This window comes from Marmota monax, unplaced genomic scaffold, assembly GCF_021218885.2.
Source record: "Marmota monax isolate L192 unplaced genomic scaffold, Marmota_monax_Labrador192_F-V1.1 WCK01_AAM20220418_F8-fsc00001, whole genome shotgun sequence".
NCBI classification, from domain to species: domain Eukaryota; kingdom Metazoa; phylum Chordata; class Mammalia; order Rodentia; family Sciuridae; genus Marmota; species Marmota monax.
The window spans coordinates 33225862-33240906 of record NW_026693777.1 but is presented as its reverse complement, the minus strand read 5'-3'; the positions used below and the strand labels follow the sequence as shown (position 1 = coordinate 33240906).

At 35.4% G+C, this 15045-nt stretch overlaps 1 protein-coding gene across 1 annotated transcript; it reads left to right on the top strand.

Moving 5' to 3' along the window:
• The first annotated feature begins 13728 nt into the window (after positions 1-13728).
• Positions 13729-14697, top strand: LOC124104618 (olfactory receptor 4K15-like). The gene has a single exon (XM_046461646.1). It carries the CDS (start codon positions 13732-13734, stop codon positions 14695-14697), a length of 966 nt encoding a protein of 321 aa, XP_046317602.1. The 5' UTR covers positions 13729-13731.
• The last annotated feature ends 348 nt before the right edge of the window (positions 14698-15045 follow it).

The window sequence follows — 15045 nt, the reverse complement described above, 5'->3', positions numbered from 1 at the left end:
GATACTATAGCATTAACTACATACTGACTATCAGAAAATAAATTAAATACAGAATCTTTAAACATCACAAAAGCTTGTAAAACTGCATTAAGCTCTACCTTTTGAGCTGATTGTTTGGGTACTAAAAATGTAAAAGTTTGATCAGGGGTAACTACTGCTGCTGTACCATTATTTGACCCATCAGTGAATATATTTGGAGCATTCATGATAGGTGTTTTTCTTGTCATTTTTGGAAAAATTACAGGATGCAATGACCAAAAAGACAATAAAGGATTAGATGGTAAGTGGTTATCAAACGAAACATTAGATTTGCACATGATTATTGCCCAAGTATTTAACTCATTAGCTAACTCATCAATTTGATTCATAGTATATGGAGTAATAATTTTATTGGGAGAAATTCCAAACACTCCCTTTGCTGCTTTTATTCCTTTGAGTATTAATTGTCCTACAGCCTCAGGATACCTAGTAAGAATAGTGTTAGGAGAATAAGATAAATGTATCCATAATAATGGACCTTCTTGCCAAAATACTCCTGTAGGAATATTTTTTGTTGGTAGTACAATAAATAATAAAGGCAAACTTATATCAATTCTATCCAAATGCATATTTTCCATATATGTTTCAATGATTTTTAATGCCTTTCTTGCTTCAGGCGTTAACATTCGGGGTGAATTTGGATCTGATGGACCTTTTAGGATATCAAATAAAGGTCCCAACTCTCCTGTTGGTATACCTAAATAAGGCCTTATCCAATTTATGTCTCCTAATAACTTTTGAAAGTCATTAAGTGATTTGAGTTGATCTACTCGTATTTGAATTTTTGGTGGACGGACCATGGTTGAGGATAATAGAACTCCTAAATAATTAATTGGAAAATTTAATTGTACTTTATCTATTGCTATCTCTAGATTATAATTTTTTAATAAGTTTGTAAGTGTGGCATAACATTCTAGCAATGTGTTTTTATCTTTGTGTGCTAATAATACATCATCCATATAGTGAAATATTTGTAGTTCAGGATTTTGATTTCTAAGTGGCTGGATTACTTTGTTAACATAAATTTGACACATAGTTGGGCTGTTAGCCATCCCTTGAGGGAGTACTTTCCATTCATATCTCTGATCAGGACCTTCATGATTCAGTGCAGGGATAGTAAATGCAAAACGTGGACTATCCTCAGGATGAATTGGAATTGAAAAAAAACAATCTTTAATATCTATAACTAAAACATACCAGGTTTTTGGCAAAGCAGACAACTGAGGAATCCCTGATTGAGCAGGTCCCATAATAACCATCTCATTATTAATGGCTCTTAAATCTTGCAGTAATCTCCATTTACCAGATTTCTTTTTGATGACAAAAATGGGAGTATTATGGGGAGATACAGAAGGTTGTATATGTCCTTCTGCTAATTGTTGTTTGACCAGGTCATGGGCTGCTTGTATCTTTTCTTTAGTCAGGGGCCACTGAGGAACCCATACTGGTCTTTCTGATTACCAAGTAATTTTTATTGTCTCAGTGGCCCTTTCTGAAAATCCAACCCATGTCTGTCTGTTCCTTGATCTATTTGTATTGGTGCTGCTATACCTTGTTCTTGTTTTTCTAATCTTTTTCCTTTCCTAAAACCTTGTCTAGTCATAATAGTGGGTGCATTTTGGTTGATGTTATTTGTTAATGTCAAACCTAATTGATCTAGGACATCTCGTCCCCATAAATTTACGGGAAGATGATCCAATACATATGGCTGTATAGTTCCTTCACATCCTTCAGGATCCTTCCAATCTAATACCATTGCACTTCTATGGGGATTAGTCGCCACTCCTAGGCCTCGAAGCGTTTGAGTGGCTTGTTGTAATGGCCAATGTTTTGGCCATTCTTGACGAGAGATGATGCTAAGGTCTGCACCTGTATCCAGTAGCCCATTAAATTCATGTCCTTGAATATTTAGTTTTAGCATGGGGCGAGAATCTAAATTTAAAGAAAGCATAGCCCAATCTACACCTGTGGAGCCTAATCCCTTGGAACCTCTTTCTACAGTACGACTGGAAAATTTATCATGTAGGCTGGGTATTATTAGTAACTGTGCTATTCTATCTCCTGGTGAAATTACTGATATACCCTTTGGAGAACTGGCTATAATTTTTATTTCACCTTCATGATCGGGATCAATTACCCCAGGACTTATCATAAGTCCTTTTAGAGTAGAAGAGCTGCGTCCCAATAATAAGCCTACTGTTCCTTTGGGAAGAGGTCCTTTCACCCCTGTGGGAATGATTTGAACTCCCATCTCTGGAGTTAGTACTGCTCTGGCGGAGGCGCAGATGTCCAACCCTGCGCTCCCTCTGGTTTGTCTGATGAGGGATCTGATGGACAATGTGTCCTGGGCACTACCCTGATGGGGTTGCTGGGTTCCTCCAGTGCTCCGTATATTTGTGGTTTTGGGCCCCGGAGCATTGGGCCCTCCTGTCCGTTTTTTGGCAATGGAGCCCGATGCCTTTCTCCACGATATCGTGGATAAACACCTGGTCCTTGTTCGTTTTTTGATAATGGAGTACCCTCTATGGTGGTTTGAGAACGGCATTCATTAGCCCAATGTCTCCCTCTACGGCATCGTGGGCAAATACCTGGTATTCTACTCCTTTGATACCTAGTTTTGTTAAACCCTCCTCCAATGGGGCAATTCCTTTTAAAATGTCCTGTTTGTTCACAATTGTAGCATGTTCTTGGCCTGGCATCTAAAGCCTGTTTTACTGCAGCTGCCACAATTTGCCCTTGTTCATTAATGTCTCTGGCATCTAAAGCCTGTTTTACTGCAGCTGCCATGACTTGCTCTTGTTCATTAATGTCTCTACATAATTTAATATATGTGTTTAAATCTTCATGTTTCCATGGTCTAATGATATCTCTGCACCAACGATTCGCTTGCTCATAAGCCAGGTGTTTTAGTAATGGCATTGCTTGTTCTGTATTCCCAAAAACTCTGGTAGCTGTTTGAATAAGCCTATCTACAAATTCAGCATAAGGTTCATTAGCTCCTTGTATTACCTTAGATAATTGACCTTGTAAACCTCCATGTCCTTGTAAAGTCTTCCATGCCTTAATTGCATCTGCAGCAATTTGTGCGTATACGCCAGGATCATATGCAATTTGTTGCTGCTGATCCTCATAAGGTCCCTTTCCTAACAACATATCTAGATTTCTCTGAGGATAACCAGCTGCTGCATTTCGCCTAGCCGTCTCCTTGCAAAATTCCTCATTGGCAACCTTCCATAACAGGTATTGTCCTCCATTTAGCACAGCTTTACACATATTAGCCCAATCTGCTGGCGTCATGTTCAAGTTGTTAATGGATTCGACCAAGCTTACAGTGAAGGGTGCTTGAGGACCATAGGTTGTTACAGCCTCTTTTAGCTGCTTCACTGTTTTGAAATTTAAAACTTGGTAAAATCGCTGCCCTCCTGCCTCAAATACAGGGCATGTTAATATTTGAGACCTTGTCTCAGGATCCCAACTATCAACTGCGGGGGTTGGGGGCCTCCCAGCATATGGAGGTGGCGCTGTTGGTTGGACACTTACGCCCTCTGGTGATAGAAAGGTGTTAGTAGCAGTCTCCTGTAGAGGTGGTGCTGTTGGTTGGACACTTACACCCTCTGGTGATAGAAAGGTGTTAGTAGCAGTCTCCTGTTGTAACTTTCCCCCTGATGGCTTTTTCTGTTTTACACTTTCTTTCTCTGTCTGACTAGCTTGAGAGGCCTTCTCTTTTACTTGAATCATTATGTCTTCTCCTTCCTCTACCATTGTCTGAACTGAAGGCTTTGGACTAAGCAAACAAGATACGAATGTCCACAATGGCAATGTGCCAACTGGCAGAGTCCCTGGGCTTTTCTTTTCTATTCTTTTTAAATCTTCACCATGATGGTTCCATTGTGATATATTTAACAACTCCTCCTTAAAAAGCCATGGGCTACATTTTTGTATTGTATCAACGTATGCCCTGATTGTTCTTGATTTTACTGAGATGCCTCCTTCCTCTAACAATTTACTTAACACTCTTTCAGTTTGTTTTTTACTAATTTCTGATCCCATATTTCTACTATAATACAACCCAACAAGATGACGCCAAACAAAACCGAGACAGAATGAAATAAAAAGGGAACAACAAAAAGTCATTATAGCCTTTCTATCCTTCTGACATGGGCATCCGTCCTTTCTCCCTATCTGTTCCTCAGATGTAAATAGTTTTTCCTCAGATGTGAGCGGTTTTTCTTCCGTCTCACTCATCTCCAGGGACAGGCAACTTAAAACAAAAGTGAAGCAAAATAAAAGAGGAATCTTAAAATGGCTACCCATCCTCTCGCCCTGCCCTCAGGGGCGAGCAGTTTCACTTACCCTCAGTCGCTCCCCGTACGGGCCACCAAATGCCGCAGTCTGGCTGGGCACAATCAGGAGCCACTTGTCAAAAGAAACTAACTTTATTTTTAGAACCACACACAACAAACAAAATAGTCTCTCAGGAAAAACCCTCAGAGCCTCAACTGCCACCACTGGCTTTCCACAAGCCTCTCTCTCCCACACAAGCTTCTCCCCACCTCCCACAATCCTCCTGCTCTTGAGGCCGATTGGCTGGGTCACGTGGGCGGAGCCAAAAAAGTCCCCCAATGAGCAGCTCCGTGGTCTGAAAGGGCAGGGAAACAGTCCAATGAGCATCACCGCAGAGGAGCCAATCAGCTAGATGTTGCTGGGGCCGAGGAGCCAATCAGCTAGATGTTGCTGGGGCCGCTGTGAGCCAATCATCAGCCAGCAGCTGGAAGTTTGCTGGCAGCTGGAAGTTTGCTGGGGCCCCTTTGGCTGTGGCTCTCAACAGAGTGCAAAGATTCATGTGCATTCCCATAGTAAAGTCTGTATACCTTTTCCAGGAACTCATGCAGCATTTACAAAGACAGGATTAACATAGGTAACCTATAAAGTCTGATGAAGACTAGAAATAATTATATATTATCTAATTACATTGCTATAAAAATATAAAATTATAAATATCTTTTTATCATTTTATCCCTAAAAGTATAATTCTACATCTTTGGAAAAAAGAAAAAAAAACTTGATAATTAAACCATGAGCCAAACAAGTTAATAATGGTGATAACAGCATTTAAAACTCAGTTACACAAATATAATGCATATCAAAAGTTGTGAGGAAAATTTATAATCACAACTATCCTTGTTGACTATGAGAAAAGAACATTAAGCTTGGTGTTAAATATAAAAATTAGGAAAATGGCACTAAAGAGGATTAAAGGAGTAGAAGGATAAAAATAATAAAGAGGAGAAAATGATAAAATTTTATCCAGGCCTCTTGGATCTGTCTTAAGCTTAAGATCAAAAAGGGTGGTGTATGTACAATTTCGTTTTGAATAGAGCATATACTTAGAATTTGATGAGAAAAGCGGAACCGCCAAGAGTGACATGTGATGAGGAATGGATTGTGGGGTTAGATTTTATGCAGTAATAAGAGTTTTTAGAAAATCCTACAGAAGTCAGTTGCTTATGACTCTGCTGGAGGACCATACACTTCTGCTATATCAGCAGGGCTGGTGGCTGAGGAGAAAAACTGAATATCTAAAGTTTGCCTCCAAATAATATTATTAATGTAATATTCTAATTCCTTTTTTGGTTTTTAACAATGTTTTTTCAGTTATTTTCTTTGTTTTTTTTATTGGGATCACAATATTTATGCTAACTCATCACAACTGATTTCAGATCAATACTAACAATTACAGTAAAATAGAGATTCTTTACTCTGGATAATCTCCAGATCCTTCCCCTTCCTTGCTTGTTATTCTCAGATATATCTTCATGTTTATAAGTCAAAATACAAAGTTTTACAATTACTTGATACACTTTATTTTCCAATTAGTGTAGAGAAGAAGAAAAATAAAGAACAGATAATAACAATATTTTTACTGACATTCTCTGGTGTCCTTCTTTTCAGCCTGAAGGACTTCCTTTAGTATTTCTTTTATAGCAAATCTAGGCAAAACATTCTCTCTGCCTTATTTATTATGTATTTATTATTATTATTATTATTATTATTATTATTATTATTATTATTGGATTTTTTCTAAGTATGCATTTTTTGGTTTTTTTGTGGTTACTGTTTTTCTTTCAGAACTTTGAATAATTTATTTTGTTGTTTTTCAGCCTCCATATTTTCCAATGAAAAGTCAGTTTTCATTTTAAAGAAGTTACCTTTTTCTGACAAGTGGACGTTTTTCTTTCTAATTTTACAATTTTCCCTTTGTCTTTGACTTTCATTTGAGCATGATAGTCTGTGTTTATTCTTCTTAAGGTATGTTAAGTTTTTTGGATTTGTAGATTAATGCTTTTCATCAGATTTAGAAATTTCTTAGACATTTTAATATCATGTGTTTTTCTGCTCATTTCTTTCTTCTTTTGAGAGTTCCATTATGGGCAGGTTTGTGTCCCACAATTCTGGGAAGATCTGTTCATTCTTCTTCATCATTAGTTTTTTCTTTTCCTTTTTTCTCAGATTAAACAACTTTTTTTTATATACCAGAAATTTTTTTTATTAGATTCTCAATTATCATCCGAAAATAAAACATTCTAGAGTAACTTCATTAAAACAGCTCTGATAAAGCAAGGTCACTACTATGTATAATAAAGCAGGTAAAGAAGTTTTATGTTCATAAGAGCATGATACAGTACTGTCCTACACCTATAATGCTAGAGGATGCAATTAAAAAGGAATTAGTTGAGATTTTATACTTTTCCAGCAAATGGCCTGAAGAATGGTATGGCATAACCCTGCAAAGAAATATACTTCTTTAGGATTTCTTTGCATTGGCGGCACAGTTCCAAGTACTCACTCTTTTCAGGAATATCAACTAAAAACCATGTTAAAAAGCCAGGGGCGGGGGAAACAAGAAATGAAACAAAAAAATATTGGACTCATACAAAGTGACCAAGTGGAGGCAAGCAAGACTCAATTTAACTAATATTTTAGCAAATCTGTCTTGTTTGAATGGTGAACACTCCATAGAAGAAAGGAGATGCCAAGTAGCCCTTCGAAGCTTCAGGCACAACCAAGACACAGCATCTGTCCAAACAGAAGCTGTTGTCTAACACTGCTCATTCACTATGTAGAATGAACAATTTTGTTGATCTGTCTTTAAGTTTACTGTTTTTTTCTTTTGCCACCTCAAGTTTGCTATTGAATTCTAGTGAAGTTTATATTTTTTTCTCTGTAAAATTTCTATTATTTCTTATTTGTAATTTATATTTCATTACTATTATTTTCTACTTAGTAAATTTTTCTAATTATGCTTTACTTTAGTTTTTAAAGATATTTTTCTTTAGTTCTTCCAACATATTTTAGTGTTTGATTTGCAGTATTTGCCTTCTAAATGCAACATTCAAGACTCATCAGAGATAATTTCAGTCAGATATTTTTCTTCCCGTGTCTGAGTTATATTTGTTTTTCTTTTTTGAGGGCAGATCACATTTCTTTCTTTTAATTGTACATTTAAGTTAATACATTGCAGAAACTTTTGATTTTTATTTTTTTCCCTCCAAGGAGTCATTATTATTGCTATTAATGATGGTTGTATTACTTTTGTTTGGCCCAGATTCTGTAGAATCTGTTTTCCCTGAAATATATGGCAACTGTTTAGGTTTGTTGTTCCTATATTATTGTTTCAATTTTTAATTCTGATATGCTACATATCTGGGTGAGCATAGGTTAATGGTCATCTGCTAATTGGTTAGATGTGGTACCTCATTATCTTGACTCTTTTGGTATATTACAGGTGGTTCACAAGTTTCACTGGCGTTTAATTTCTTCCAGGTCTCCTCATGTCTTCTTTGCCTGGGTTCAAATCTATGTTCTTTCAGTACCATGTAGATATTCTCTGAAGCTCCTGAGTACACATGCAGTCTTCTGCATGTGTACAACTGCCCCAACCTCCAGGGACATGTGGAGCTCATCAAGACCCAGTAAGAATACTTCATTTCTCTAATTGCCCTATTAAATTTTTGTTACATCTGCCAGTTTCTTGCTGGTTTCAACTAATATCTCAACACTAGACTAACTGCACTGTTGGATACCATTTTTTCCTTTTGTTTTTCACCACTAAGATCATTATTATTTTAGATATCCACCTCACTTGCCCAGGCATGAAATTTTTCATTTTCTGTTCCAAATTAAGCCAGCCAACTCTGGCAGCAAAGGAGCTGGTTTCCATTTGTCCTATTCTGATAGAACTCTCATACTTTTTTGAGTCTCTTCTATAAAAATACTTTTCTATAAAGAGGGTTGCAGTCTCCTCTACATAGCCCTAATTTCATTCATCTACTTCCTGAAGACCCCAACTGTCTTACTGGGTGTTATTAATTCAACATAATAATTGCAGGGTGCTGTAAACATTCAGTCTATAACAGTCAATATCCAGGATTTTGAAGTAGTTGCTCCTGACAATTTTACATAATTTCTATATTGTTTTTTGGAGAAATACTTGGTCAATTTCCTCACTATTGCATTTTAGAAGTTTATTTTTGCTTTTCTGTAATCAGTTAGGCATATTCTACACACAGAGAAGCTTCTAAAATGCAAATCTGAAAAAAGCCATTACCATTAACAAAGCAATGTTTTTTTACCTGAGTGGCTTTGTATGAACATAGGAATTCAGCAACTCAAGAGCAAGGAAAGAAATACACCAGTTAAAAAACAGGAAAGATTCTGAACTGTTATGTCTCAAAGAAGACATACAAATGGCCAACAAGTATATGAAAAAAAAATGTTCTCATCACTAATTATCAGGGAAATGCAAAAAACATGATGATATGCCACTACATATCTATTTTCTATTAGAATGAGTATGATCAAAAAAGAAAAAATAAATAAATGTTTGTGAGGATGTGGAGAAAAGAGAACTATTGCATACTTTGGGTGGGAATATATGGTAATATATTAGTTATGAACAACAGTACAGAGCTTCCTAAAAAAAAAGTGAAAATATAACTACCGTATGATACAGCTGTTCAACTACCACATATCTATTCAAAGGTATCTGGATACAATGAGATATCTGTACTCCTGTGTCATTGCATCATTGTTGATAGTAGCCAAGAGATGGGTCAACCTATGTGTCGATCAATATGAATGGATAGAGAAAACCTGTTATATATGCACAATGGAATACTGTATAGTATTCCATTGAAGGAAATATGTTCATTTGCAATAGCATGAATGAACCTGGAAGATAATACAGTATAAAGTGAAATAAACCACACACAGAAGGACAAACATAGCAGGATCTTACTCTTATGTAGAGTGTAAAATTCAAATTCACAGAAATAGACATCAAAATGCTCATCAGAGAATGCTTTGAGGGGATTAAAGAGACAATCAAAGGACAAAAAAATTTCAATTAGAAAGAATAATTTCAAGAAATCTATTGTATATCATGGTAAATACAGTAATGACAATATAATGTATATTAAAATTTTCTAGGAAAATAGATTTTAAATGTTCTCACCCCCAAACAATTGGTAAGTGCATGTTGTAATACATATGGTAAATAGCTTGATTTTGGCAGTCCACAATGTGTACGTATATCAAGACATCATGTTGTTCACTGTTATGGTTCGATACCACGTGTCCCCCCAAAGTCCATGTGTGAGAAATCCAGGAAGGTTTAGAGGTGAAATGATTGGGTTATGATAGCCTTAACTCAGTGAGTTATTATTCCCTGTAGGATGGTGGGATGTGGCTGGAGGAGGTGGGTCCCTTGGGGCATGCCTTTGGGGTATATATTTTGTCCTTGAAATGAGGAGCAATATCCTGAGCCATTTTCCTCTACTACATTGTTCCACCAACATGTTGTGCCTCACCTCCAGCCCCAAGAAATGGAAACAGCCTTCTATGGACTGTAACCTGTGAAACCATGACCCCCCAAATAAACTTTTCCTCCTCTAATTATTCTTGTCAGGTGTTTTGGTCACAGCAATGACAAAACTGACTGAAACATATACCATAAATATGTATAACTTTTTTAAGCAAAAGCAGGAGTTCTTAAAGTGAATGGAACAAGTAAACTTTTATGGTTACTAGTGAAACCAAATATGACTACTGGCAAATGAAGGGTGGGGATTGATCAAAATAAAAATGAGATTATACAATTAATCATTAAAGATTAGAAAAACTGCAAAAAATTTATAAATTGAGGAGATTAAACAATTAAGGTTATGTAAAAGCAGAAATCAACAGATTCAACTAAGTGATTTTTAAAATTTCTTAAGGAAGCATACATTGACAAATTTGCTTAAGGAGGAGAAAATGAAGTTGCCAATACTATGGAATATATTAAAAAAAGATTTAACCCTCAAAAGATACATTCAGACTCATACATTCAAGTTTATTACAACTTCTTCCAAATAATCAAAAAATGTAAAATTATAGGATGTAGAAGTGCTTTTTTCAGGACTTCCACTAAGTTTGTAAGTCTATCATTGTCTAACCAACTAAATTAGAAGTGTGTACTATAGTAACTTAAACAAAAATGAATTTCACTTCTTAACTTATATGCAAAACTCCTAAATAAAAACTAACATATCAAATTAATGTTATGATATTCTCATATCTCTACCCCCAAATTATGTAGAGTTTATGCAAACTAAGAATGCAAATCTGATTACATTGAATGTTTTAATAATGATATCTAAAGTTAAGATTAAAAGAATAATTCATTATACATTGCCATTTCTGGGAATCAGATTTGCTTTGCTGCATTTTTAAATTTTTTTCCTACCTAGCTGAAAAGTATTACAAAATGCTCAGTTCAATTTGATTCCGTATGAAGTCATTCAGAAATTTCTACATGTAAAAGTTTTCTAAATTTATTGGAATCATAATGCAGGTAATTGGTTGTGGGTAAGACACAGTAGTTGGGCAAAAGTTGAAAATGATTTTGCTTTCTGGACTTATGCCATTTTTCTTATTCAACAATCCAGTAAACATCAAATGATAAGGAATCACCATGGGACACAACTCTCCTCCCTGAGTCCCTATTCTAACTCCAGTCCTGTATTTAGATGTAGAAATGATAAAATGAGAAAAGGGTGAAATAGAATGTTGTGAAGAAGAGGAAGCTCTTCTTATTTATTATAGTTACAGTGCAGCTCAGATGCACATGTACCTCTGATGCAGTTCTACTACAGGGGAACTTGACCTGAAAGAAGCCAAACCTGTTTCAACTTTCTCAAAATCTGTAGATAATTGAATCTGGTATGTTTGTTTTTTGTCAACCATTTGCTTGGCAATCCATTTGCCTGAAATTATCTTTTTTGAAAGATGATGGTAAGACCTTTAACCCAAGGATAAAAACTTGGAGAAATGGCTTGTGATATTTGGGCTTTAAGTTTTGTTCAAATTCACTTTGCTCATTCACAAAATATTTACATCCATTTTAGCCTGGGACTTTAGATTTGTCTTTGAATGCCACAGAAAGTGGCATAAAGACTGGATAAATTCCTATCATGTTTAGCTGTTTGATTTTTATGTTTGTTGTTTGGTCTTAAGGTTTTTCTTCTGTTATGCTAAATAAGGACACTCTACAAAAGCAGCATGCCAACATCATTTCTATTTATCTTGCTCCTTCCCAGCTTAGTTGACATTCAGTAGATTGGTATGGTGCTACTTTCATTCAGGATTACTGGCATTTTTCTTCTTCCCTTATTCACACCACATTCATTTCTCACTATTTTCACTAAAAGGCAGTTATCATTGAATTTTGTCATTTACTAAATGATCAGATTAAAAGATATGTTTGAGAACAGTTTATTCTCAATTTTTCCTCTTTATATTTATATGTGCCACTTTTGGGTGAAAATTTCTTCATCCAAGTGATAATTATTTATCTACATGTTCTTTATTACACTTTCCATTTTAGTTATTTTGCCAAGCATTGCTCACTCACATGATCATTTCTTTATGCTGAAGATTTTGAAAAAAACTTGGTAGGGGGAATTATAGCAATAGTCCATTTAACAAATATTACCAGGAGATAAAATTTTCCAAACTAATGAATTACAAACTAAAATTTATCCCTTTAAGTAAAATGCATCAGCCACTTGGGAAAACAAATTATAGATGAGCTTTCATAGTTTTAAGTAGAAAGGGCTAGTATTATGAAATTCATTTATAGTACATTTCGTAATATTTAGTGGGTTTTAAATCAACTTCCTGAATCCATCAATCCTCTCATTTTCTAGACTAGATGATTTTATTTGCTGTATATTCTTGAACCACACATTTAAATTTCACTGGAGGCTGTACTATTGAGTGTGATAGAAAGAGCTCTGAAGACCTGGAATGAAATTCTGGATGCTTAATTTGCTTACTATACCATACTGAACATATTAATTAACATTTTGAGCTTAAAATTTCCAATATAAAAAATGGAACAAAATTAGTGCTCACCTATGCATGTATTTAAAAAGACTTTCACACTTAGTAGTTTGGCATATTGACATATAGTATTTTTCATAATCTTTTACAGAGACTGTCACTTATAATAGCATATAAAATGAAATATTTTATGGGAGCCTCCTTTCTTAAAAAACAAAATAAAAATAAAAACCCTCTATATTATTAACTAAAAGATTTTGACACTTCAATGAATCATCAAATCATTAAATATTTCCTTGGAAGTCTTTTTCTGTATTACTTAAAAGAAGTCACACAGAAAACACAGGCAGAATGGATTACTTTATAATCTCTTTGCAACTTTATTATCTCAAATGTTCACTATTATGATTGTTATTAATTATCTTAATTTTTGCCTAATAGGAAAGCATTGTGCTGCTGAGTGTTTTTCAAAGAACATAACTTACTTTATTGGGTCAGAGAAATTCTAGTCGAAGCCTACAAATGTAATAATTACTGATTATAACTACTTATTTTGGAAGATTTCTGTACTGATGAGTGAAATGTTACTATCAACCTTCAAATGAGCTACTTGTCAATTATTAAATTCAATCATATCTTTGTGTTGACCTTGCCTATTGATATTCTATACCCAAATATTGGCCATCTCCGTATATTTAATTTCACATATTACAATGTTATTTACAAGGGACTTTACTTAAAACCAAAGCAATTGTCATAATGTCAGAGACAACATGGATTAAAAAGTCTTAATGGTATGGTTGCAGGGGTTAAGTAGCAGATAGAGACAAGAGGAGAGAGAAACAGGGCGGGGTGGAGGGGGCAAAAGATAAAATATGTAAACATTGTTTCTTGAGAATTCTTCTAAGAATTGAAACTCCTTATAGATCCTCCCAAGTAGATAATATAAAACACCAGAGTGAGAAAGACAGTGGATCCCTTAGATCTGGATCTCTTAGTATCTTGTAGTTAAGTTCTTTTCAATGTCCACAAGCTGTTTGTTTATCATCAGACTTAACCCACAAATTTATATAATGGAGCTGTTGATACATTATGTTTTACACCAAAGTTATATTTTGTTCATGAGAATACTTGAGGGGAAAACATAGTATAAAAATCACAGAGAAGGTATTTCCTAACAGGATAATTGTAGAACATTTAAAATTAATATTGAGATGAACACTTTAGGGTTGTGGTCTACTCTTCTTGTTCTTCATAATAACCCATTAATGTTTCTCTTTGTAGGGATTTCCCTTATAGCCTGAGACCATGGATCAGCAAAATTATTCTAGGGTCACTGAGTTTGTGTTGCTGGGACTCTCTAGTTCCTGGAAGCTCCAGTGTTTCTTCTTTGTGTTTTTTAACTTCTTATATATCCTCATTGTCCTTGGAAACTTTCTTATTGTTGTCACAGTGATTTCAGAACCTGCCTTGCATACACCTATGTACATTATGCTTAGTAATCTCTCTGTTCTTGATGTTCTTCTGGCCACATATGCAACCCCAAAGATGATCTATGATTTCCTTCATGAACCCAAGACTATCTCCTTTGAGTGTTGCATGGCCCAGATATTTTTGCTCCATGTCTTTGCTGGTGGTGAAATGGTCCTCCTTGTAGCCATGGCATATGACAGGTATGTAGCCATATGCAAACCTCTGCATTACACAGTCATCATGAACTTGTGCAAGTGCACAAGCTTGGTGGTAGGCTCTTGGGTCATTGGAGTTATACACTCCTTGAGTCAGTTAGCTTTCACTGTAAATTTGCCCTTCTGTGGCCCCAACATAGTGGATAGTTATTATTGTGACCTTACTTTGGTTATCAAGCTTGCCTGTACAGACACGTACATCCCTGAAGTGCTGATGCTTTTGGACAGTGGTCTTATGGGGGTGACTTCTTTCTTGCTCTTGCTAATCTCCTACGTGGTCATCCTTGTTACTGTTTGCCGCCATTCTTCAGGGGGCATGGCCAAGGCCCGCAGCACTTTGACTGCCCACATCACGGTGGTGACCCTCTTCTTTGGACCCTGCATATTCATCTATGTCTGGCCTTTCAGCAACTTTCCAGTGGATAAAGTCTTTTCTGTGTTCTCTACAGTTTTCACACCTATATTGAACCCCATCATCTACACATTGAGAAACAAAGAAGTGAAATCAGCAATGAGTAAACTCAAGACTCAGATTGTAAATTCCAGGCTGCTTTCCCTCTCTCACCTGCAGAACCTGCTCTTGTAGGATTTGATTGGTTGCCCTGAGCAGAAAGGAAGAAATTCAAGACAGAGACTACCTTTATCTTATGACCACCATTGTTTTATAGCATTACTTTGTTTAAAATGGTAAATGTAATGTGTGTTCTTTGTTAAATGTATAGAGAGAAACTTGCACATAATTATGCATTTCCTCATCATATTTTTCTTATATTTGCATTAATTTCAAAGTTAATTAGCTTATATTTGTCATTTCAAGTTAGTGACAGAATGTTTCACAAACTAATATGCAATTTAATTGTTTGAAATTAATTTCATAAAAATTTCATTGCATTTTTATATTAGCTAAACTAAGAGCTCTTTGTTTCCTTTATGG